This window comes from Saccopteryx leptura, chromosome 1 (assembly GCF_036850995.1).
Source record: "Saccopteryx leptura isolate mSacLep1 chromosome 1, mSacLep1_pri_phased_curated, whole genome shotgun sequence".
NCBI lineage: Eukaryota > Metazoa > Chordata > Mammalia > Chiroptera > Emballonuridae > Saccopteryx > Saccopteryx leptura.
In genome coordinates, this window is record NC_089503.1 from 27473656 (window position 1) to 27499468 (window position 25813).

At 36.6% G+C, this 25813-nt stretch overlaps 1 protein-coding gene across 1 annotated transcript in view; it reads right to left on the bottom strand.

Moving 5' to 3' along the window:
- Window positions 1-351: 351 nt before the first annotated feature.
- PDHX (pyruvate dehydrogenase complex component X) overlaps window positions 352-25813 on the bottom strand; it is a 57484-nt gene continuing 32022 nt past the window's right edge. Inside the window, exons 4-11 of the mRNA XM_066363395.1 lie at window positions 21929-22128; window positions 18856-18954; window positions 16803-16977; window positions 14596-14743; window positions 11861-11919; window positions 8378-8536; window positions 4368-4432; window positions 352-1364 (exon numbers count right to left, since the gene is read on the bottom strand). Of these exons, the coding sequence (XP_066219492.1) occupies window positions 1106-1364; window positions 4368-4432; window positions 8378-8536; window positions 11861-11919; window positions 14596-14743; window positions 16803-16977; window positions 18856-18954; window positions 21929-22128 (1164 nt within the window). The 3' untranslated portion in view covers window positions 352-1105. The remainder of the gene's footprint in view (window positions 1365-4367; window positions 4433-8377; window positions 8537-11860; window positions 11920-14595; window positions 14744-16802; window positions 16978-18855; window positions 18955-21928; window positions 22129-25813) is intronic.

Sequence of the window (25813 nt, forward strand, 5' to 3'; positions counted from 1 at the left end):
TCTTCTCACCTTTATAATGATTAGTGAACATTTCATATCATCAGTGGAATAACAAGGAGAGTTCTCGCTTCACAAGCCTCTTTTCTGCTCTCTTTATAATTCCATACCCATTGTTTCCCTAATGTCTTAACCCTAAATTCCTCCTTTCTTCCTGTAGAGTTTCCTTTAAGTGTTCCAGGGAAATGACTAATCCACCTCAAGGTTTCACTAAACTTCTGTGTGCTAACATTTAAAACACAATAAAATTTTTTCAATTTCTCACATCTTATTGCATAATACAAACTTGATTAAAATGCATTAAGAAAAACATTTTGTGTTCAAAGCAACGCTAACTTAAAATGTTTGGTAGAAAACAGCATAATTTATTTTAATATATTCCAACTTAGTATGGAGGTGAGCAGTTATTTCTGAGGCTTTAGATATTTAAACTATAGTTTACCTTTGAAACAAACACATTTTTTTGGTCTCTCTTCATTTTTTATTTTTTAATTCTTCCTCTTGAGAAGTTCACAGTGTCACAGGAGTAAAAAGACTTATAGAAAGCACTCTAAAACATATGGCTTTATATATATATACACATAAAAAGTTCAATAATGTTGCCACAACCCCTAATACAATGTGATGCTTCTTTACTTACTATTATCCAGAATAAACTTCTGTACATATTAAATTGTTCAAGTATATCTACAGCAGTGCTCGTAGAAGTGAGGTCCCACTGCTAACCTAACGGATGTTATTTTGAAGACCACATCCAATCCAACACAATTAAGTAGAACTGTAACAACTTTATGAGTATACAATTTATCATATATTCTAAAATTCTAAGATGCTCCGAGGAGCCAAACATATAATTTACTTGGCATCGACTTTAACACCCCCTTTTGTACAGCACCAAGGTTAAGATCTGACTAAAATGTTCTTTCTTTTATTAGTTACAGTTTGTTATCATTTATTTCTACAACATTAAACCCACATTGCAGATAAAGACAACTCAGGTCAAACTCTTTCACCTTAAATAAATACACGTTTCATCCACTTCACACTTAAATACCTCACTTGTTTTTGTATAGTACATGTTTCTGGCTACCAATTCTATCTTTGAGAACTAAGCCAGTCGCATAGGATTCTCCAGGTTTGCTTTAAAAGTTTCTAGGAACCTGGTAGCTAGTTCGTCATCTACTACTCGGCCGTCACTCGACATTGTGACTGTGATGAGCTGGCGCTGCTGCAGTCTGTCGTTCCCCTCCTCGTCCTGGGTCAGCTTCAGCACAGGCCGGAACCTTCCAACGGCCAAAATGCAGGCCTGCGGAGGGTTGATCACTGCGGTAAATTCATCGATGCCAAACATCCCCAAGTTGGAAATACTAGAGGAAACAGAAAGCTCTGAAGGTGCATGTCATCAGTCAAGGAAGACTTTCCCCAAGCAAATGTTAGTCCACTCAAAACCGCGCTACAGCCCACATACCAAGTCATTCATAGACCAAAGACAACAGTATCAACAACGGTGTATCAAATATCAACACATACAAATACTAACATAAACATCTATTCAGCACTAAACTAGAAGTTGTAGCAGTGGCATATGGCAAGAAAAAGAAATGTAAGGTGCAAAGGCTAAAAAACATAAAACTGTCATTATTTACAAATAAACTGATTTTATACATAGAAAATCTAACACTGTACAGATAAACTAGTCAGATTAAGTAAATTTAGCTAAGTCACTGGAAGACTCAATGCTTCTTATATAAATGTCAATTTGCAAACTAATGAAAAAAGTTGATGCAATCCCAATCAAAACCCCAGTAAGACTTGGTGTGTGCAAGACCAATAACAAGTTGATTCTAAAATTTGTTTTGAAAGAAAGTTAACAAAACTGGCAGACTTTCACTACTGGTATCAAAAGTCATAGCTTGGAGCCCTGGCCAGCGGTAGAGCGTTGGCCTGGCATGTGGAAATCCTAGGTTCAATTCCTGGCCAGGGCACACAGAAGAAGTGCCCATCTGCTTCTCCATCCTTCCCCCTCTCCTTTTTCTCTCTTCCTCTTCTGCAGCCAAGGCTCCACTGGAGCAAAGTTGGCTCGGGCACTGAGGATGGATCCATAGCCTGTGCCTCAGGTACTAGAATGGCTCTGGTTCCAACAGAGCAATGGCCCAGATGGGAAGAGCATTGCCCCCTAGTGGGCATGCCGAGTGGATCCCAGGTGGGCGCATACGGGAGCCTATGTCTCTGCCTCCCTGCTTCTCACTTCAGAAAAAAAAAAAAGTTATAGCTTAGTGGTATTGAGCAAGGGGTAGACAGACAGGCCATTTGAAAAGAAGAAAGAACAGAGAAACAGACTGGAACAGACAGATACGGTCACCTTTTTGAGGCTATGGAGAAGCAGTAATCTTTTCAATATATGACAGTCAATATTATATCCACATGAGGGAGAAAAGGAGAATTTTGACCTTTATCTTCTCACAATAAACAAAATCCAATTTTAGATGGATAATGATCTAAATGGGAAAAGTTATAAAGCTTCTAGAACAGCGGTTCTCAACCTGTGGGTCGTGACCCCGGCGGGGGTCGAACGACCAAAACACAGGGGTCGCCTAAAGCCAATATGTATTTCCGCTGGCTTTAGGCGACCCCTGTGTTTTGGTGGTTCGACCCCCGCCGGGGTTGCGACCCACAGGTTGAGAATCGCTGTTCTAGAAGATAACATAGAAGAATAACTTCATGATTCTTTAAGGCTATAATTTCCAACAGAAAACAAGGACCAACTATCAAGAAAAATACTGATAAACAGGACTTTATTTAAAAACACCACTAAGAAAGCTCCAAAGGCAAGGCAACAGGGTAGGAAACAGTATTTGAAATAATGTATATCCTACAAAGATTTGTGTATCTGGAAATAAGAATTCCTACAGATCATTTTTAAAAATAGACAGGAGACTTCAACAGGTACTTTATCTGATGAGTTTTCAGATAGCCACTCATGGATGACAGAAAAATGCAAACTGTTTCAACATCATTAACCTGCATTTCTCTGACCCCTAGGCGTACCACTATATACTGCGAGAACTGTTAAAATTTAAAACTTAACATTACTAATGGAAATTCTCATACACTGTTAAGTATAAATTTGTATAACCATTTTGGAAAATTGTTTGGAAGTACCTGCTAACGCTTTTAATCCAGCAATTCTACTTTCAGTGTATACAACAAAAATACGTATATATACATACAATCATGATAAGACACTAATAAAATGTTCATAGCACCATTACTTGTACTAGCACCAAACTCTGAACATCACAATGCCCAAGAGTAAAACTGATACTGGCATCATTTTAAAGCATACTACATGCTACTAGATACAGCAATAACAACAGATAAATGACTGCTTCACCCACAACATAGTTAATCTCACGGACATTAATGATGGGTGAAAATGCCAGACACTAAGAATGTATATTTACATAAAGATTAAAGCTATCAAAACAACTCAATGGTGATTTGAGAACAGTGGTTCCCTTTAAGGGGCTGATTATTAGGAAGAGTTGAGAGAGTATATTCTGCTTTGGTTTCTTCCACAAATTTATTTTATAAAACATTCAAGCTACACTCAGTGTACTTTACTGTGTGTAAGTTACACTTAAACAAAACAAGAGCTGATAATAACTGAAGGGTTTCAGTGTTAACATTTTCCCCAAAGTACTTTATAAGAGACCACAGGTAGAAAAAAAAATAATTGAGGTTTATAAATCTACTGTATTTATATATTCTTTAAAAAACATCAAACTGTCATTCCATGAATATTTGAATGAGTTATCTAGCTAACCCTAAAGCAGGGGTCGGAACCTCTGGCTCACGAGCCAGATGTGGCTCTTTTGATGGCTGCATCTGGCTCGCAGACAAATCTTTAATAATAAAAAAAATAATGTTAAAAATATAAAACATTCTCATGTATTACAATCCATTCATTTCCTACTGCTCATGTTCATGGTTGCGGGTGGCTGGAGCCAATCACGGCTGTCCTCCAGGACAACACCAAATTTTTATTGGATAATGTGTAACGTACGTGGGTCATTGTATGGCTCTCATGGAATTACATTTTAAAATATGTGGCATTTATGGCTCTCTCAGCCAAAAAGGTTCCCGATCCCTGCCCTAAAATCTGATGTGTCTGAAGAATATTTGATATAAAAATCTGATGTGTCTGAAGAATATTTTCACACATGTTGTTATCTAAACACAGATATTTAATGTATTTAGTGTTTAGCTTAAATTAAAAAGGTTTCAGAAAATTAATAAAACAGGTTAACATGGACATTATAAGTCTTACATCTGTTTGATGCTACTGATAATCAGAGTTTAAATTTTACCTGAACGATCCTCCTTGGTATTCTTCAGGTAACAATTTCCCATCTCGTGCTTTCTTGGACAGAGTCTGTGGAAACACACACAAGCATGTAAAGTGGCATTATGTTCCACAGAGGACAGGGAATCTGTCCCCTGACACATCGGCACAGGGTACAGGCTCATCTGTTATGTTTTGATTTGACTTTATAAAGATGTAGACAAAATTTTCTCTAAAACATGAACAAGATAGAACACAGATAATCTAAAGAAACTAAAGATGTTAATCAAAACTCTAGAAAAATCACTTTCCTTTATAAAGTCTTCAAATACAGGAGTTACCTTATACACCATTACTATGCAGAATGTCTTAGTTGTTTTTTCCATAAAATTATTTCTCATAAATATTAGATGAAGCCATTCTTAATCTAGTATTTTCAAGTAACCCAAAACCACCATATCAGTTTTTGCCTCTTTTTTTTACCCATAACAGACATAATTTCAGACAGTCGTTAAAAAAAACCCCAGAACTTTATACTTCACTTTTCAATTTTATAAGCATCTTTTGTGTTACTTTTTATAAACAATTTTTAAATGTCTGCTTAACATTCTAAAGACTGCATCTGCCAGAATTCACTTAGTCATTTCCCCAGTGTCATAATTTGGTTCACTGGTTTCTACTGAATGATTTCATATACATTCTCAGAAGCAGAATTACTAAGCCCCAGAAAATGGACATTATTCTGGTTCTTGATCCCATAGCTAAAGCAGTTCCTGAATGACCTAGTCTGATATGCACTGCCACACAGAATATTAGAATGCAGTAATTTTATATCACTCCTGACAATACTGATATTAAAAACTTACAGAAGGAAACACAGATACCTTGAGAGTGCCTTTAACATCTGCAATGAACCACTCTTCTGTTAATTTTTTATTTTTCAATGCTTCAAAGCAAGGAAGCAGAGGTTGAGTCATTACATATGAAAACTTAATACTGAATTACTTCATGAGAAGAGGAAAACTATTGTCATTTGGGTAGATGAAGTAAACCCAGGGCTTACTAAATGTTCTGTACTATATAGCTAACATAAATACAGTTTCAATCACTGTTAATAACGTTTAATTTTAAACCATAGATGATTTTAATTTTGAAAAATAAAACATTCTTTAAAAATCTAAAAACGATCTTGATGTATTGCTGTGCCTTAGTGCAAGTAAACAACTCCAGATTTGTACAAACTATGCGGCTACAGTGACACATGAAGCTACTGAAAGCAGACTGAAAACGGAAGAGACAGACTTGGAGAGCCACGGAGCATCAAAAGTAGAGAGAACAACCTACAAGGGTTCCTTCCTGCCGTAAGCAACACAACTGTCCACATGATTTGAACAGGCTCATATCATAAGGACTCTGAAAGGCATTTCTTTAAAGGCAGATGATCTCCACATATCCTGATGAGCTACCACACTAAAACAAATAAAAAGCATGTTCGTTTCAAAAACTAGATTGCTGGCACACATAATACACTTAAAAAAGATCTCTGTAGACTCTAAATACATCAGTAGGATATTCTTATCAATGAACTCTAAGAGCCTAAAATAAAAAATAGACTCTGAGGAGGCCTGTTGGTTCTAAAAATTCCTAAAGACTGCTCATTGTCTTTTCCTGGTAATGTGAAAATATGAACTTCATATCAAAGCAGTTGTTACATAAAGCATGCAGCTGAAAGGATATAATGCAAGATGACTAGCAAATACTTTTAAAATATATCATATGTCTTATTGACTCATTCAAAAATTACACTGGGTACTAATGAGGTACACTTTACCTCTGCCTTTTAAAACTGCTATAATTAATGTAGAATTAAGAACAGTGTGGGACCTAAGGCATGTTGCTACATTACTCTGTTAGGGAGTACAAACTTGAACTTGGCTGAGACATGCCTTTAGCACCACACACTGATATCCTTGGGTTACTGAGGGTCAAGAAGTAAATAGTAGGTGTTTTAACCTGGAGTCCACGGATGCATTTCCAGGAACCCACAGACACCTTGGAAAATAAATTTCAGTAACAGTTTTTATTGAAAATTAAAAAAAAATTTCATTAACTATCTTCCAAGCATTCTTCTAGAATTGACTATGTGGCAATAAACAAGATAGTCAATGTGAGATATGAGGGAACACAGACAGTCAATAGATAAGGTAATTTCAAAGACTGATAAACCATATAAAGACAATAAAACAGGGTAAGGCAGGAAACTATTTTAGCTTTGGAAGCAACAGAAGGCCCAAGAAAGTGGCATCTGAAGGGAGAAATGGCTGGATTTAAATAAATCCCCACTTCTGCTTTCTAAATGCATCACCTTGGGCAAATTTCTTAAAGGTGTTCAACTCAGCATCCTCAAGTTTAAAATGGGGATGATTAGGTTCCAGCTATAATACTGAGCTAACAGAATTCTATGAAACAGCCTCATGTTGGGTGTGTCACAAGAATAAAAGTGTTGATGACAGATACAGGGGGGCAGAGAGAAGCAGGGAGACTGAGAAGCGCAGATGGGAAGCTAGAGCACAGCAACCTTAAGAGCTGCTGGGAGTGACAGGGAGCACTGAAGGACAACCAGGGACCCTGGGACCCTCAAAGGGTTAGCAGGACTGCCCTCCCACCGCGGGGAGGCTGCTCACACTGCTTCCTTATCACCACCTCAACTCTGGTTCTTTCAGGATGGAAGGGAGACAGAAGGCTAACACGGCTACTTTAAGAACTATTTATTAATTACAGTAGTGAAATTGATAAATTGGTCAGAATCAAAGAAAACATCCTATAATTGTAAAATTTTAAAATTTAATACATATAAAGGTTAAGAAAATGCTAACACTATGATTAAATTCAATCCCATTTCAACTTCACAAAAACACTAAAATACATACATTCTCCATGCTGCTGAAAACCCCTAATGAATAAAAGGTATGTGCTAGTCTAGTAAAACAAACTCTATTGCTTTGACTTTTAAATTGGCCAAATTAATACCACCTCTCAATTATAAAAGACAGTTGCATTTTTATCTATAAAAACACAGTCTATAAATCTTTTCAAAGACAAGTGAAGAAAGATTTTAAAATGACAATTCTATTAGGCTCACCATTAATTGTATCTTACTCTAAAATCCCGAGAGTGTGCCTTTTACACTAGACTGCCTTGCATTTATCTGTTTTAGGTAAGTAGGTCCACACGTTATATAGCATCGGCTTCCCACAGAAATCTTACCTTCTACTTTTAATCCTCCGCAGAACTTGCTCTACCACTATAGATACAAGTTGTCTTTGGTAAATGAAAAAACAATCACTTGTCTAAATGAATCTGAAATTTTCAATGCTAACACTATGACATTTCTGCCGCCCAGTAATCTCTTAGAAATGACTGAGGCTGTCAACACTGACCTACTGCCTGTGTTCCTGCTTATTCAAAGTGACATTTTTAGTGAAATCAGATTCTTCTATAATAAAACTACCTATCTGCTTTTAAAAAAACCCAAGAAAAATAAAATGATTTTGCTTTCCGAATACTAATAAGTACTTTTAGTGGCCCCACTTCTAGAGAGAAAATGAAACATTTTAGAATAAAATGATGTTAATAGTAAGGTCTGCTACCACTTTCAAAGAAACAGTTTCAGTTTTAACTCTAAAAATCTATTTAAAATATCTTTAAAGTTGAATTTTAGACTTTGGGAAGTAAAGTATTCATCTATAACTTGAACACAGTTGACCCTAATTTATTTGTATGTTATTTCTGAAATTTTCAATGTTTAGTGTTCTTAAAATGGGTCGTACATGGATAAACTCTTAAAACACCATATATCCAAATGACAAACACTTGAAAAGACATACATACATACATATGTACACACACTCACACAGCTGTCTACATAAGTAATTATATACATATCGATCACAGTGACTAGAGCATGTCAAGACTTTATCATAAAGTAAATCCCAACATTTTGAAAGCACAGTATTTCTTACAAGGCGTACATACCTTCACAGAGTCAGCGATTTCCCGTATACCCTTAGCAGCAGCATCTTTTATGATTGGTGTGATTAAACCTTTATCTGTTGCCACAGCCACTGAAATGTCAATACAGGGCAGCTGCTTCGGGCCCTCTCCATCCCAGCTTACATTAACACTTGGCATTTGCTAGAAGACAGAAACAGAAAAACATGTTCCTAAAGAAGCAGCTTTAGACCAAGGCGATTTCAGAAAAATAACTAACATTATTATGCATGTTTGAAAGTGAATGTAGCTATACAGAAGAAAATAAAAATTGAGTTTAAAAAATGATTTGGATTTCTGTATTAAATAGCTTTTATGTTTGGGAAAAATAATTAAGCATACCATCTTTCTGAAGCAAGCTTGAGAAAATTCTGATATACATATTTTGATCTCTTTACAACACGATTAAGCAAAAAAGCTTCCTTTGTTAAACCTGATTGCTAGAAACTACATAATCTTTTACTTCCTTCACATTTGACCAATGACAGTGAGAAGAAAGAGAGGGAAGATGGGGAATTAATTCACCCACATTCCTTTTCAGCACGAAGGACACCTGACTTTTCAGCACAGCTCTGGGAGACACCAGCAGGTCATTAAAAAGGGCCTTTCTTACGATAGATTGTCTAGCTTCATAAACATATATGTCCTATATGGGAGCATGTATATATTTAATATATATACAACTACACTGAGAATGAAAACCCAGGTGAAATAATTAAATGATTGGAAACAAGGTGCACTGATAATGTAAAATTAGCAGAAAATGCTGAAAAATAGTCATCAGAAACAAATTTCTCAAAAGTTCTATGCTTTCTACAGGGTAGGACCTGAGTCAGAATGTAAACACTCAAACCAGGTCCCCAGGGTGTAATGTAAACACTCTGCCCACGCCCCCTGGACGAGGCCCACCTCACTGAGGCCTCTCCTGCCACTATGCTCCTCTCCCTTTAGCCTCTTCTCCACCTTTTAAGGCTCAGCTTGTGCACTCAACTGTTATGTCCAAATAATGAATGGAGTCCCAACCTCTTAGAAGATTTAAAATTCTTTAATGATAAGGGTAAAGTAAAACAAAACAAACAAAACAACCCTCAAAAATGAAAAATACTTGGCAAATAAATTTAATTAGACAGCTGTGCAACAAAAAACCAATGGGACATAACCTAAATTGCACTCAAAAGAAAATTTATAATCTAAATAATCTTATTAATAAAATTATAATAAATTATACATTCAAGTTTTCTAACAAAATATCTCTAACCAAAATAAATCTAAGGAAATGAAGGAATACATAATGAAACAATATAAAAGGAGAGTATAAATATACAATAATAAAAGTGAGACAGAGTTCAGAAAACCCCCAGGCACTGAAGACATTAATATAATCATAAGAAGCAAATGTAAACAACTCTAGGCTAATAAGTTTGGGAACCCAGATGAAATAAATGATTTTCTGGGACTATATGAATTTCCAAGACTGACTCAAGAAAAAGTTGAAATTTAAACAGCTCAATAATTATGGGGAAAGAAATGAGAAAGTTATCAGCGTTCCCTCCTCAAAATAGAACTCAGAAATTTTTACTGGTGAATTCTATAAAACTTTAAGAAATAAAAATCTTTACAATATTGGAAAAGTCACAGAGAAAGGAAAGGAAAAAAGTGCCCAAATTTATTTTGATGAAGTCATTGATTCAAAAAAAAGGAAAAGGCTGAAGAAGCTAGCACAAAATTTAAAGTACAATTACTATGGCTCCTGATACAAAATTATGAAATTAAATATTAACAAACGGCTAATGACCACTTAAGGAGGGCAAGCCTAACTCATAATGAGAAAATTATTAATGTAATTCAAAATATTATTTGGTCAAAAGACAAAAGCGATATAAACATTTAGATATGAACAGCTGAAAAGGCAATGCCCTTAAACTCACTGTTCAGGGAGTAGAAACAGACTCCTCGTACATGTACATTAAATACAGCACTCACTAAGCGGTGACACAGAAAGCAGCCCTGTTATACAAAGAAGGCATGGGAGACAATGGTGCTGAGCAGCACGCCAGGAAGCCTGAGTTTCAGACTCACATTTCTGGTCAGACCACCTGCCTTCCTGCCACCTCCCCTGGGACAGTGTTAGGCTTCTCAACTTCATACCAGGTCCAAAAGCACCCTCGAGACTCCCTGCCTCACACCGGCACTTGTCTCTTTTCCCAATCTGAGTACATGGGAAACGCCATGCCTCCTATTGCTTGGGCCAAAATCATCATCCTTCCTTGTCTGAGGACCCACATCCCATCAGTCCATCAGCAAATCCTGTCAGCTCTATTTTTGTCCTGTGACCCAAACCTCTACTCCAGCCGTTTCACGGCGGCCACCCTCGTCTACAGCACTGGCCCTCTGCACAGCCCCCCAGGAGAGCTCATGGCTTCCCCCGCCTCTCCACAGGCCGTGCTCCGTACAGCAGCCACAGCAGTCTGCCCTCTTTCTATTTAAAGTCTGAGTCAGATCGTCCTAGTCCTTTGCTCAAAACCCTCCAAAGACTTCCTTCTCGTTCATTCTAAATCCCTAGTCCTTCCCATGGCCACCAAAGCCTCACGTAATCTCATGTCCCATCCTCTGCTCTTGCTAATGTACTCTAGGCACACCGCATCCTCAGCACTACGTCTCAAATGACAATCTACTCCTTACAGCCCCTCTGCTTGCTGGTCCCTCTGTCTGGAATAACCTAGCACAACTCTATCTAGTTGGCTCATGTCCTCTCTTTCTGCAGCCTGTCTCAATTACCACCTTGCCAGAGAGGCCTTCCTTTCGAAAATAACACCCCTTGTTATTCTGGGTCCGTAACCTTCCTCACCTCAGCACTTTCACTATCTGACACACGCACTGCTCACAAAAATTAGGGGATGTTTTAAAATAAATATGAAGTGATTAAAAAAAAAGAAGCATTTGAGTTTTTTATTAAACAAGAATATCAGAAAAGCAAATGACAAGTAAAAGAAAGTTGTTTGATTATGCAAATTAGATGCAAAACCAACTTTTATGTCATTGGTGAAAATGCACTATACAAAAGGCTGAAAGTACTGGAGTACCTGCACCTTCCCTGATCCCCTAATTTTTGTGAGCAGTGTAGTATTTCTTTGTCTTTTTCAAACAGAACATAAGCCCCATGAGATCAGAAAATATGAAGGTTTCTGTTCACTATAATATTTCTAATGACTGAAATATATTTATCACAAGATCAGGGATCAATCAGTATTGGCTAAGTGGTCTTGATGCTGCTACAATTAACTAGTTGTAAGCCTTGCTGATTCTCGGTTTCTTCATCTGTAAAACTGAGAAAGACCAAATGATAAAATGGTTTTAGCAACAAAATTATAAAATGTTTGTGACAAAAAATAATAGTTCTATTTATCATAAAAATTCAGAGGTACAAGATTAGTTTAAAAGCCAAAATTATTGGGGTTTGTTACTTACTTTAAGGGTAACAGCTGCTGCCTTGATGATAAAATCATTTACCGACACTTTAATGTCATCTGAAAGAAAAACAAGCATATTAAAATTAGCATTCATAGTAAACTTTAACATTGACTGCTGTGATTTCAACCTTGTAAATTATGGACTACAGGGACAAACAATAAAAAACATTACAGGGTTTTCTTTGTTTGCTTATTCAATAAGGTTCTGCTGATTAGAAAAACTTGCATTATAAGAAGTCCTGGATGAATATTATTAACACTGAGTATAAAAGTTTACTTCTGGGACTTGATTACAATTATTTTAAATTGCTCAGTTTTCATACACACGACCTTGAAAGATACATTATAGCCACAATCAGAAAGAAAAGAATCAATCCCTATCTCTCTAAAGAGACAAACAGTCTCTGTGTGATGTATATGAACAGGAAGTTTACAAGATGATTCAATTTTTTCTCATCCTTTTCAAATGTCACAATTCCATGTATGCTTTATAATATGCTGATTATATTAAAACAGCGGTACACGTAGTCACTTCAAAGAAAAAAATACCTATCTGGGGGAGATTCAAAAACTTATTTTTACTAACAGGGTATATACAATGAGAATTTTAGACCACTGCGTTAAAGATCTGCTTTTTAAGTTAACAAAACAGGATACAGCAAATGCCAAAGATGAGGCAATGCTGGCGCAGGTTCTGGTATATTAAGGAAAATGAGGTCTTCTGCCTAGTTTTATGGTGAATCCATTCGAATTGATTTGCGGCCAGTACACATGATGATTTTAAGATAAAGCTGAGGTCCTACCCCTCGCCACAGAGCTGATATAACTAAGGCATTTGATTTATACTTTTGCTTCTCCCAGTGGGTATGAAAGTGTTAGAAAATGTAAACTACACTTGATTCTTCATTGCAAGAGCTTCCAGAAGATGACTTTAAGATCAAGATCTAGTCAATGGTATGTGGCAGGAATCACAAATCCTGTTATTACAGCATCACGAAATTTTGTGTGGACAACAGCTCATTCCAAAGGCATGCTGAAGATTTCAGAAAGAGATTAGATGAATTATCATAAACATAAATACTGCCAAACTGCCATGGTAACTGTCGACTGCTTGTTTAATTCATAGCTCTTCTGATTCCAATTTCCAGAGACACACACTTTTTTTGTTTGGTTAAAATCCCTTTAGGAAAAAAAAAAAAAAAAAATCCCTTTAGGAACAGAAATATAAATGGATTTCCAGTGCTTAGACTTCTAATGACAACCCATATAAAATGGGTTCAAATATGTGGCCCTAGTCTTTGATGGACTTGTTACACTTACGTCTCATCCCCCCTTGGTTTCCTTCTCCCTTTATGTTATCCGCAGGTACCCCCAGTGGAGACCTCCGAAACCACCTACCTGCTGATGATTTATTTCCACATGCAGAGCCCAGGTCCCTAGTCCTGACCTGAAATCCTCTGCCCCAACCATACCTCCCACATTTTAGTGTTCTTTCGCTGAACACTTTTCTCACCTACTTCCTCTCACTGGCTTTGTCACCGTCTCTTCTCGTTTCCTTCCACTCCGTCTCTCACTCCTTTTCCGTTTCTTCCTCTGAATGCTGCCATGTCTCCAGGTGAGAACTTTCTGTTCTACAGTTTTAATACCACTTATGTGATCACTCCTCCAAATTCTACCTTTAATCCTGATGTATTTGGAGCTTCAGATTTATACATCCAATTTTCCATGGCATTCTCACCTATATATATGTCTAATAGGCACTGCCAACTCTAACATGTGCAAAGGTAATTTTTCAAGTTCCTTTAATTTAACTCATTATTATGGCAATTTTTAAACATACAGAAAGGAGACTGTCAGTGACATTTATTAAGAAGAGACTAGAAAATAGTTTGTGAGGAAATACTGAACATTCTCATGTGCATGCTGTTACAAAAGAGAGAAGTGTGGAACATACCTATGGAATGTTGTACATCATAACCTTATATAAAAAGGAGGTGCAGAGACACATAGAATACAGAAATCATGTGAGCTCTTTGAAGACTTGCCACAAAATTCCTAATTACAAGGACATAAAAACCCTGGACCATGTGAAGATCCCACACTCCAATCTTCACCTCCACAGAAACAGCACTATTTTCTGCCTCGTGAAAGGAAGGGCCCAGGACAAGAATTCTCGTAATAACCTCTCTATCATAACTAAACAAGGATGATTTGAGATCCATAAGGGAAGCTTCCAGGGTTAGCTTTTTGAATATTATTTTCTCTGGAATACTTTCGACTTGGTTCCTTGAATTTTTAAAAGCTCTCAGGTTATCTTCATATTTAATCTGATGTCTCTTAGCAACCTTATTTTTAATTGATTTTTGGGAGTAACATTACAAATTTCATAACCTAAAGTGCATCTTGAAGAAGAAATTAAAAAAATAAACCCTGTACCCAAAAGAGTGCTATGTAAGACATACTCATAACCTAAAACATTCTTAAAACAGTTTTGGATTTTATACTTTTATTTAAAATGTTAAGGACTGCTTTGTTTAGGTATCAAACCAAAAAAGTATAGTTTATTCAATACTATGGAACCAATTTATTTCTTAGAGGAAAAGAGAAGCAATTTTATTCTCTAGCACTAAAATATGCGCAAATGATGAAACTGAGATAAAAAGCCAACAATATGCATTTTATAAAGGATTTCATAGCACATGTATTGCATTAAGTAAATTGAATTTTACTAACCTTTGACCAGTTTTTGTCTAACTTTGAGAACAGCTCCAAGGTCACAATCAGCAGTTGCATATGCATGAGGTACAGTGCTTTTAGATTCAGTCAATCTCTTGGCAATAACTCTTCGAATATTGCTAGCTGGGATTTCAGTGAATGTGCCCTGCAAAGAAGTAACAATCTGTCCTTTAAACCATAAATGGAAGGAAAAAAAGCAAACTTTATAACAGAAATCAGGTCTCAGTTACTTATGATAACAATTAAAGATTAATAGAGAAAAAGTACTATTAAAAATTCTTAGTATAAGAAAGAATGTAAGAAATCTGAGGAATTTTAACATTATATAGAAAAAACTGGAAAAATTCAAGGTTCAGTTGTGAATGGGACTTCGCATTTTACTATGTTTAGATGATAAAAGAAATCTAACAAATCATGAATAATTTCTCATGGATGGATGTGTGCAAGCACATGAACACAGACACACACACACACACACCAGATATACTACCCATAAGCAACTTTTCTTTTAAACATCATTTCTTGATAATACTTGAAGCAGCCAATAAATCACTCAACCAACTAAAAAGAAATTCTTACTTATAAAAATTACATTAAGGAGAAAAAAATTAATCCAATACACTAGATAATCTACTAAGTTATTCCTAATAAAATCTTCCTTGAACTTCTAACAAAAGCACGATGGACTTAGTGAACATCTGATCCCTTGCTGCCCTTTACATCATTCTGTGACTGGGCTACAAAGAGCTCGGGACCATACAGAGGCAGGAAGTACGGCTGACTTCTTTTTCAACAAATGCTTTCTTCTTCTTTTTTTTTCATTATTATTATTATTTTTTACAGAGACAGAGAGGGAGTCAGAGTGAGGGATAGACAGAGACAGACAGACAGGAACGGAGAGATGAGAAGCATCAATCATTAGTTTTTCATTGCGCATTGCGACACCTTAGTTGTTCATTAATTGCTTTCTCATATGTGCCTTGACCGCAGGCCTTCAGAAGACTGAGTAACCCCTTGCTTGAGCCAGCGACCTTGGGTCCAAGCTGGTGCGCTTTGCTCAAACCAGATGAGCTCACGCTCAAGCTGGCGACCTCTGGGTCTCGAACCTGGGTCTTCCGCATCCCAGTCCAGTGCTCTATCCACTGCGCCACCACCTGGTCAGGCTTTTTTTTTTATTATTATTTATTTTAAGACTTTATTCATTTTAGAGAGGAGAGAAGGAGGGGAGAGAGAGAAAGAGAGAGAGAGAGAGAGAGAAGAGGGGAGGAGCAGGAAGCATCAACTCCCATATGTGCCTTGACCAGGTAAGCCCAGGGTTTTGAACCAGCGACCTCAGCATTCCAGGCCCAACAAATGCTTTTTTGACTAATCATTTTAGGTAAACAAAGTACTGAACAAATGGAACAAATGCTTCCTATATACCATAAGAATTTGAAAGTAAGGTTTATTTTTCTAATTTGAATCATTTAATTAAAAAAATAAGATTTGATTACAAACTTTTTATGTATGTAGTCATAAATCATTAATGTATATTAAAAATGTTTCCTATTAAAACTGTATATTTTCAACTCTTAAAATAATATAATAAAATATATTTCTCCATTAGAAAAAGTAGTGTAGGCTTGTCTCTATTTTTTATTTTTGAAGTGCCCTTTCAATTTTAAATAAATCGATTATTCTGCATTTCTTCTGATGTTAAGGAAATGACATGAAACCTAGGAAAGACAGACAGAGGCACCGGAACAAGCTGAGAAAAAAAGGACAGTCATACTGCACATACCTCTGGAAAAAAATGGTTACCATAGTCTCTATAGTTCTTCATAGTCAGACTATCGATTTCCTTCATCAAAAATCAAAACACATCCACAAAAGGGAACTAGTATCAGCTACCAATTATTAGTGCCACACCCGAGAAAAAAGACATGAAAAGAATTATGATTATACAGCATATATAGATGTCACTAAAGTTGTAGAACTTGTAGTAAATTTAAATTGAATCATAATTCTAATGTTCCTTTTGGAAGTTAGCACTGTACAAATAAATCTGGTTTGTGCAAATAAAAGCATTTGGAGGGTTTTGTCTTTATCACTTTTAGCAGCTACTAAAATAGATTGCTAAAAGTACTTGTAAAGCATATAGTAATGGTGTTTATTTTCCCTCTCACTTCCATCTGAAAAATAAAGATCTATTCAGATGACATTACCGCTGCGTTAGGTTGCCCAGGAGTTGACACCGGTGGGACCATCGGCCGGGGATAAGATGGCTGGGCTGTGGCCTGTGACGGCAGAGGTACGGAGGGAGCCACGGGAGGGGCGGGGGTCGGTCTGGATTCAGTGACCTTGCCCATCTGTTTCAACTGGACAAGCTTGAGAGCATCCCTGGGGATAAGAAGGAGTTAGGTAGCCATGATTAGCAATGAGAACAATAATAGAACTTGTAGAAAATGGAGGTGGATGTGGAAGGAAGCTACAGAAACATATACATGTCAAGGCTATAATGCAAAATGAATGATTTCAGCTAGGCAAGTGAATCTTGCCTATCACCTGATCTGCTGATTCACATTATTTGTCCATGCCTACAACATTCATATTTTCAAAAACCAAACAATGATTAGAATTTTATCATAGTATTGGGTATATAGATAGTTATTTTTAAAAAAGAACTTAATTCTCGGCCCTGGCCGGTTGGCTCAGTGGTAGAGTGTCGGCCTGGTGTGCAGGAGTCCCGGGTTCGATTCCTGGCCAGGGCACACAGGAGAAGCGCCTATCTGCTTCTCCACCCCTCCCCCTCTCCTTCCTCTCTGTCTCTCTCTTCCCCTCCCGCAGCCAAGGCTCCATTGGAGCAAAGTTGGCCTGGGCGCTGAGGATGGCTCTGTGGCCTCTGCCTCAGGCGCTAGAATGGCTCTGGTTGCAGCCGAGTGTCGCCCCAGATGGGCAGAGCATCGCCCCCTGGTGGGCATGCCGGGTGGATCCTGGTCAGACACATGCGGGAGTCTGTCTGACTGCCTCCCTGTTGCCAACTTCAGAAAAATACAAAAAATAAAAAGAACTTAATTCTCAGAAGTTGTCATTTGGAAGGCGAACAATTCATAAATTAAACCACACCCTTATTTTTATAACCTGTAAAATAATTTTCACATGGTATTGAGAAACTATGAAGTTTACTATAGCTAGGAGTTTCATTAGGGTACTTACTAAATCACTGTTTAGTGCACATTAGTTTGCTTATGGCCAGGAAATCATGCCATGGTTAATTTTGCTCAATATGTTATCATCACTATCTAATGCAATAAACCTAATCCACAACATCATTTAGAACAAAAAATAACTAAACTGGTAATAAACTTGCCTTTGTATTTCTCTGTAAAACAAAGGTATCTTTGTTTTTTAAAAGGATATAGATTACTAAATATGTCAAGCCCTCAATTCTTTTAAATTAGACAAACAGGAATAGCGTACTGGTTTAAAACATTAACTCAATTTGAAAATTTTGATACTACTGCCAATAGGAATGTGACACATACAATCTTAATTAGTTCATATGCCCATCTCACTAATCTTTGTCTTCCCCGTTAGAGTAAGTTTCAATAGAGCAGGGCCTATTTTTATATACATTTGAAAGACACAAAATTTAAAGAAATGGGAAGACATATCAGTGTTCTTAGAAAGGAAGACTCAACATCATAAAGATGTCAATTCTAAGTTAATTTAAAATGTGACACAATCCCAATAAAAATACCAGTTTCCCTACCAAACCCTGCCAGTAGGGCTAGACCATTTATTTAAAATTCATTTGGAATTTTAATAGAAAAGAAAATCCGAGAAGAGACCCAATGGTATATGGAAATCAGTTTGATCATACAAGTGAATAAAATCCAAACAGATAAGAATAAAATTGCTTTTAAAAATGTTTCCATGTTTTAGAAATTTAAATGTGATTGCATGTTATGTCATACAAACTTTAAAATAATACAAAGTTTCACTACTCTGCACTCTAGTTTTCTGCATTTATCACCACTTCTAAGGATCTGGCTTAGTTACCAAATTAGAACTGTTCTTCAGGAATGCTCAATTATTCAGAAAACAACCCTTGCATAGAATACAATTTTACATAGACCAAAACCAATTACAAATAAAAAAGAACAGTGAACTTCCTTTTAAATCTTAACACTGAATAAGCTCTTCTTTAAATACTTTCAGAAAAAAAGTGATCATGATAAATACTAAAACTGATCATTACAGAAAGCACCCACGTACTCCTTAGTGAAGACGCCCCGGGGCCCGGTGGCTGTGCCCTGGCTGGCCTCCAGGGAGTGTGTCTCCAGGATATTACGGGCAGCTGGACTCAGACGGAACCTAAGAAGAAAACATGAAGATTAGCGAGCTCAATTAACACTCATATTTGATTCAAATATATCGAACTGTAAACAGTTTTGCTAATAATGGAAAAAATAAAAACAAAGCTAAAATAGTCACAAATGAATAAATCTGCATGAATCTGATTTCTTTTACTGTCAAAACATTTTCAAATGAATTTAATAACTAGTTACTATTTAAAATGTTCTTTTAAAAAGAATAAATATTCAGCCTGGCCTGTGGTGGCACAGTGGATAGAGCGTCAACCTGGAACACTGAGATTGCCAGTTCGAAATCCTGGGCATGGTCAAGGCACATATGACAAGCAATTAATGAACAACTAAAGTGAAGCAACTATGAGTTGATACTTCTCGTTCCTCCCCCTTTCTGCAAAATCAATAAAATAAAATATTTTTTAAAAAAGTAAACATTCATAAGCAGAGAGTTTCTTTTCACACGGCTCATCACACAGATAGATAAGGAACTAACTATAACGTTCCTTCATTTTTTGTGTGTGGTAAAATATATTTAAAACATCATTTTAAGCATATTTCGTATATAACTGAGTGACATTCACTACAATCACATGGTTGTGCAACCATCACCACCATCCATCTCCAGAATCCTTTCATCTTCCCAGAAGGAAACTCAGTACTATTAAACAGTAATTCCCCGTTCTCCACTTCCCCCAACCCCAGGCAACCCTCATTCTGCCCTGTCTTTACCTTTCTGACTATCCTACATAACCCATGTAAGCGGAAATCACACAGTACTTGAACTTTTGCGACTGCTTATTTCTCTTAGCATAATGTCGTCAAGGTTCACCTGTGTGGCAGTGTGCCAGCATCTCCTGCCTTTTTAAGGCTGAGCAACATTCCGTTGTGTGGCTAGAGCGCATTTTAGACACATGGTTGTTTCTACCATTTGGCTATTGTAAATAATGCTTTCATGAGCATGGGTGTATAGATATGTCTTTGGATCCCTGCTTTTAATTCTCCTGAGTGAATATCTGGAAGAGGAACTGCTGAATCACAGGATAATTCTATTTTTAATTTTTTGAGGAACTGCTATAGTTTTCCCCATCGAGTGACTGCACCATTTTACACTCTCATCCACAGTGCACAAGAGTTCCACTTTCTCTACATCCTTGTCAACACTTGTAACATTCTAGGGTTTTTTCTTTTTTTAAAATAATATCCTAATGAGTATGAAGTGGTTTCTCATTGTGGTTTTGATTTGCAATTCCCTAAGAATTAGTGATATTAGACATGTTTTCATGTTTATTGGCCATTTGTGTATCTTCTTTGGACACTTTGCCTATTTTAACTAGATGGTTTTATTGTGGTTGAATTGTATCTTTTTCTTTTTAGTTTTTTTTAAGGTTTTATTTATTCATTTTAGAGAGAAACAGAGAGAGAGAAAGAGAGAGAAAAGAGAGAGATAAGAGAGAGAGAACGGGGGAGGAGCAAGAAGCATCAACTTCCATATGTACCTTGACCAGGCAAGCCCAGGGTTTTGAACCAGCAACCTCAGCATTCCAGGTCAACGCTTTATCCACCGTGCCATCACAGATCAGGCAAATTGTATCTTTCATGAACTTGCTCAAGTCCTTAGTATTTACATGAGAGCATTTTTTACTGTACATACCCTCCAGAAGAGTAAGAGAGGCAAAAACATTATGTTGATTCTACAGACAAGAAAAGTGAGACACACTGAAAGGTCACATGACTAGTAAGTGCCTACTCTTCATCTGAGGCCTTCAAGCACAGCAGCAAACACAAACAACTGCACAGTCAGATAGGAAGACTACAGAATGGGCCGAGTCCGTAAGTTTACTATGGAGAAAGGAAGAGGAGCGACTATGGCACGTGCTGCACTGCCAGGAAGAGCTCTACTATGTGGGCTTGGTGCTTCCAAATCCTCACTGAAATTACCCATTTTTACATGAGATTAACTAGTAACCAACCAATTCAAAAATCACTTTTTAAAAAAAGAAAATCCCTGCTTGGCCAACACTGCAGGTTCAGTCAGCAGGGTTTAAACCCACACCAGGGGCCTCAGACCTGTGTAGGACTCTAACGAAGGACCCTGACAGAGAGCCAGGGTGCATCCACACTGCCATCTCTTTCTAAAGGGGAGAAGGGAAGTAAGTACAAAACGTCCATGAGCCTGCATTCCGATTTTAGTAAGAGAAAATAAAGGGGAGTAACAGAGTCAGAAATACTGTGTGACAATGGGAATTTAAAACTCGGTACTTCAAAAACACTGATTTTTTTCTGACAAGGACTGACTATAGTAAACTAAAGAAAAAAATCCTAAGTAAATTTGGTCTGCAGTTTTATTTAAGTTCAAAAGTGGGTCTAGGACCTCTTCTCTACAAATAACTTTTTTCTATAAGTTTGTGTTCCAGAGAATATTAAATGCATGAAACTTGTTAGTTTTCAGAGCCCACCAGTTCAAGCTCTGGGAAGCTCAAGTAAGACGACGTTTCCTAAGCATATGTGCTGTTTCAGAAACACTAGATGAAACTGAGCTCTAACCTGTCTTTAACTCAAATGCAGAACAGTTAGAAAAGGAAAGCATTTAAAATGATCAATTCTACTTGTATTTTTATCCCGGTAACTAGAATCCACGAATGGGAACACAATATGAAGTTTTACATACTGAATTCCATTCTGGAATTCTAAAGCCATGCAAGCTCCATGTGGACACAGACCTCTTTGTTCTCCCCTGGGTGTGCCGGGCGGGCTTGCCCAGTACACCTGGAACACAGCAGGTGTTCAGTTACTATTTGTTTGTTGAATGAACAATGGTGGTAAAATACCCATTCTTAAATCTCAGCTTCCTAAGAGAAAAAAGGAAAGCCAGCATCTTCCTACTTACTGTATATCTTTTAAATATTATAATGATTAAAATACTCTAAAGGTTGCCATAATGTTTATTTTTACATTGTCATTCAAATAAACATACTCACGGCAGTTTCCCTGGAGGGTGCTCCTTCTTCGCAGGGACGGAGATGGGGGGCCCTGGCGAGGGCGGAGGCACTGGCGGCTTTGGGGTGGCTGCTGGAGGACCTACGTCTTTAGGAACTTCAACATGTTTCCAATCTTCTCCTTCTTCAACTAGCAAACCAATAAGTGACCCTAGCCGTATATTTTTAGATCCTTCTTCAACCTACATTTTAAAAAGAAAAGAACCTTAGAGATGGAAAGCTTTGCTTATGACCTTATGAAGTAGTTTATTTCTTTGATGGTTCATTCTGTGGTCATTAGAAATACCTCTTAATTTGAGCTAAAATCTGCTTCCAAGACAGCCTGCCTCCCCCTTCTCCCATTCATCTACTCCTACCTTCCCCCACTCACACCTCCCTTTACAACTTTCCCCTCCTAGTTACTAACGCTACCTCTGGAAACAGCGATTTTCAGCCGGTGTGCAACATGACGTTTTAGAATATGCAGTACTTGACTATTTAGTCAGGGGCATTGACCTCTTTCCCTTAAGACTGTCAAATTAAAAAATGACAATAGCCAACACAAAAATAGCTATCTGGTGGGAATGATTATACCTATTTATTTCTGTCAAATTTATTTTGTCATATATAATTTTTGGTGTTCGCCATAATTTCAGTAGTTTATATATGTCATGAGATTAAAAATGTTGAAAACTGCTGTCCTAAAATAAAAAATCTAGAATTTCACCTCTTTCTGACAGCCTTGAAATATATGACATCTAGGGCCATCTTCCTTCTGATGCCAATTAGTACAAAACCAAAACAGAAGACTGTGGCTATGTCTCAACCATCTGTCTTTCCCTGAGTCTCTATACAGGGCTTAGGGATTCCAAGAACTCATAAGAGATTAATTCCCCAAAATGGGTCCTATTTACCTTACAAAAATTAATTAAAGAAAAATATTTTCAATAAACTTAATCTAGAAAAAAAAAACATCTCCTATACACAGAATTGGTTGAATACTGTGGTTAATGTTAAGTGCAGTTCCACCTTTCTCTATATATTTATAAACCTGAGAAATAAAATAAAACTGCATAAATTTTTTATAGGCATATAAGAAACATGGTAGTGTCTCAGCTGACCAAACACACTTTCATAGATAAGGCCATTTAAAAATATAAATAAGATTGAAGATAAAGGTTAAGGTAAATATGTTTTAAGTGCTTCAGTAGTATTAATTTATTTTTTAAAAAAGAGCAATTCTTATCCCCAGAAAACTTTCAGATGACAATATTTTATAAATTTGGTAATAGAATAAAATGTCATTCCTTTAAAATTTTTCTATTATTTCCTTTCAATTACTTTAAATAAAGTTTATTACAGATGTAATTTAATGGACTGAATGACAGGTTGAAGGATGTTAACTAATACAGTAATTAAAAGCATAACTGCTAGAATGAGACTGGCATTTCTGAGCAACACTCATTTTGATGTTGATTAGTACTTGCACTATTCCTAAAATATCAGTTCCGGGGGTAAGGAGGCTTTCTAATTTAGTAATTACTGCTGGAGAAGAAACAAGATTAAACAAAATATATATAAGAAATGAGTATTTAAAACTTGGTAAAAACACTTAAGGAATTGCAAATTGTGGGAAAATACTAAAGAAACCTAGAACAATCTGTTTAGTTCTTCATCACATACTAAACAGTTTTACTTCTTTAGACTACTCATTTAATACATTTTAAAAAATGAGTTAAGATTACTATTAATTTTTCTTCTAAAAAAGTCCAATTACTTGCTTATGCATTGCTAACTCAAAAATCACCCAGCAAAATGGCTGATATTTAAAAAAAAATTAATAGAAACAAATACTAAGTGATATAAAGTACACTTGATGCTAATTTCTATCAAAATTGAACTAGAAATAGGATCAATATTCAGGTAAAAAGAACATCAACGCAAAGCATTCTTTAATAAATAGAAATGTTGTGTTGAAAAATATCAATAGATTTCTGAAATCTGAATCAGTCACTATATTAAATCTGAAACACGTACCTAATCTATTTTATTTACAATAAACCATATAAATGTTTCCCATATATATTCTATCAATTGACATCTCCACAAAACAACTAGCATTCAGTATTTCAACTTTTATCATATCTAAATATCAAATAAAATTTAACTTCACATTTTTTCCCATTAAAAAATGACACCATGAAGTATGATACCCAAATATAGTGGACAACTGTATACTACCTCACAACTTGAATATATAGCAGAAGTTAAAAGAAAATAATGTCTACCATTGTTCCATTTAATGTCATTAAATCACTAAATGACATTAAGGTCATTTCTCTAACTTTCTTTGTTCCCTTAGAAATCTTTTATTCCCTTAGAGATCTTTTAGAGGTGTGCTAGTTTCCTGTAGACTAGTCTGCTTTTGTTTTAGTCAGCAAATATTTAAAATTGGTGTAGACTTAGTAACAGAAGAGTAAATAATGCTCTTTCCCAATTGTGTTTAGAAACCAAACAAGCAAGCCTTTGTTACGGCTCCCTCTGGGCAGCGACGTGGATGTGAGACTCCACTAGAGCAGTCAGAGTTCCAGGGCACCTCAAACACCCAGTTCTTTTCCCAGGCACTGGTTTACTTCGATCAAAATCCTTTCCCACCCTTGTGCCACTGATCTCTTAATATGAACGCAGGAATTTTATACTTAGCCCTGCTAAAATTGCTGATTAATGCTGAAATACTGGATCTGGTATCTGTCATTCAATGTATTCGCCTTACCCCCTGGTCCTTTACATAGACTTCCCTGGTCTTAGTTTATCTCACCATGATTGTTTCTTCATCCGTAATAGAAATAATAATAGTAGCTACTCAGACTTGTTATGAGGGATAAATGAGTTAGAGAGAAGACACAAAACAGGGCCAGACATCTAGTAACCACTACCTAAGTGTAAAAGGTATTATCATGGTGTGGTCTTTTCCTCCAAGTTACTGATTTTTAAAACAAACACTATACTCAACACGGATCAAGACTGGACTACAGAGGAGTGTCCCTTAGTAAGGGTTGAAAAATTCATTCCTTAAAGCCCAGCATTAATAAGGCTGGAGTCCTACAGAGTAAATAGCAAATATGAAACAACAGGTGGTAAGGCCTGTTACAAACTATTTTTCCACAACACTACAGAGGCTGAATTCTGTCCCAAGGCATGAACTCCCAGAAGGGCCTCTTTCCAGAGATACCTCAACAGGCTGACTTAAATCATCTACAAATGTGCTAAGGACAGCCACCTAAGATTATGGGTGTGCCAAAGGACAGGAGATGAAGTCACAAGCCAACAAAACCGCAGCAGAGGTTGGGAACCCTCAACTGTTTGAGGGGGTTCATTCCATGTAAGAGCTGGTAAACACAGTGTTTTTATTCTGACATTAAAAATTAATAAGTTAAGAAACTATTTAAATCTTTTTCTTTGTAAAAGTAGAACAGCTGAGAGCTGCAGTGAGTACTGAAGAAGCATGCACAGTGGTCAGTGCAGATGAGCTGAGTCACCTGGCTAGTTTGAATTCTCAGTAAAAGTTCTCCACCAAGGTTTGAATCATTATCGTTTTAAATTGTTTTCATTTTTAAAATATACTGGCTAACTTATATACACAATGAATTTGGGTTTAAAAGGAAGACAAATAAGAAACACTAAAGCTGAAAATACAAATCAATGACAAGGTAAAGCAGAGGGGCAGAGAAACGGTCACTGAGGTCCTGGAGTCACAGTGTATCAGGCTTTGTTCTAGCACAGAAATAACTCTTTTAGCTCTAATAAGCTTATGAGGTTAAGTGCTATTAATATTCCCATTTACAGATGAGAAAACTGAAGCATAAAGGTGTTAAATGCTCAATATCA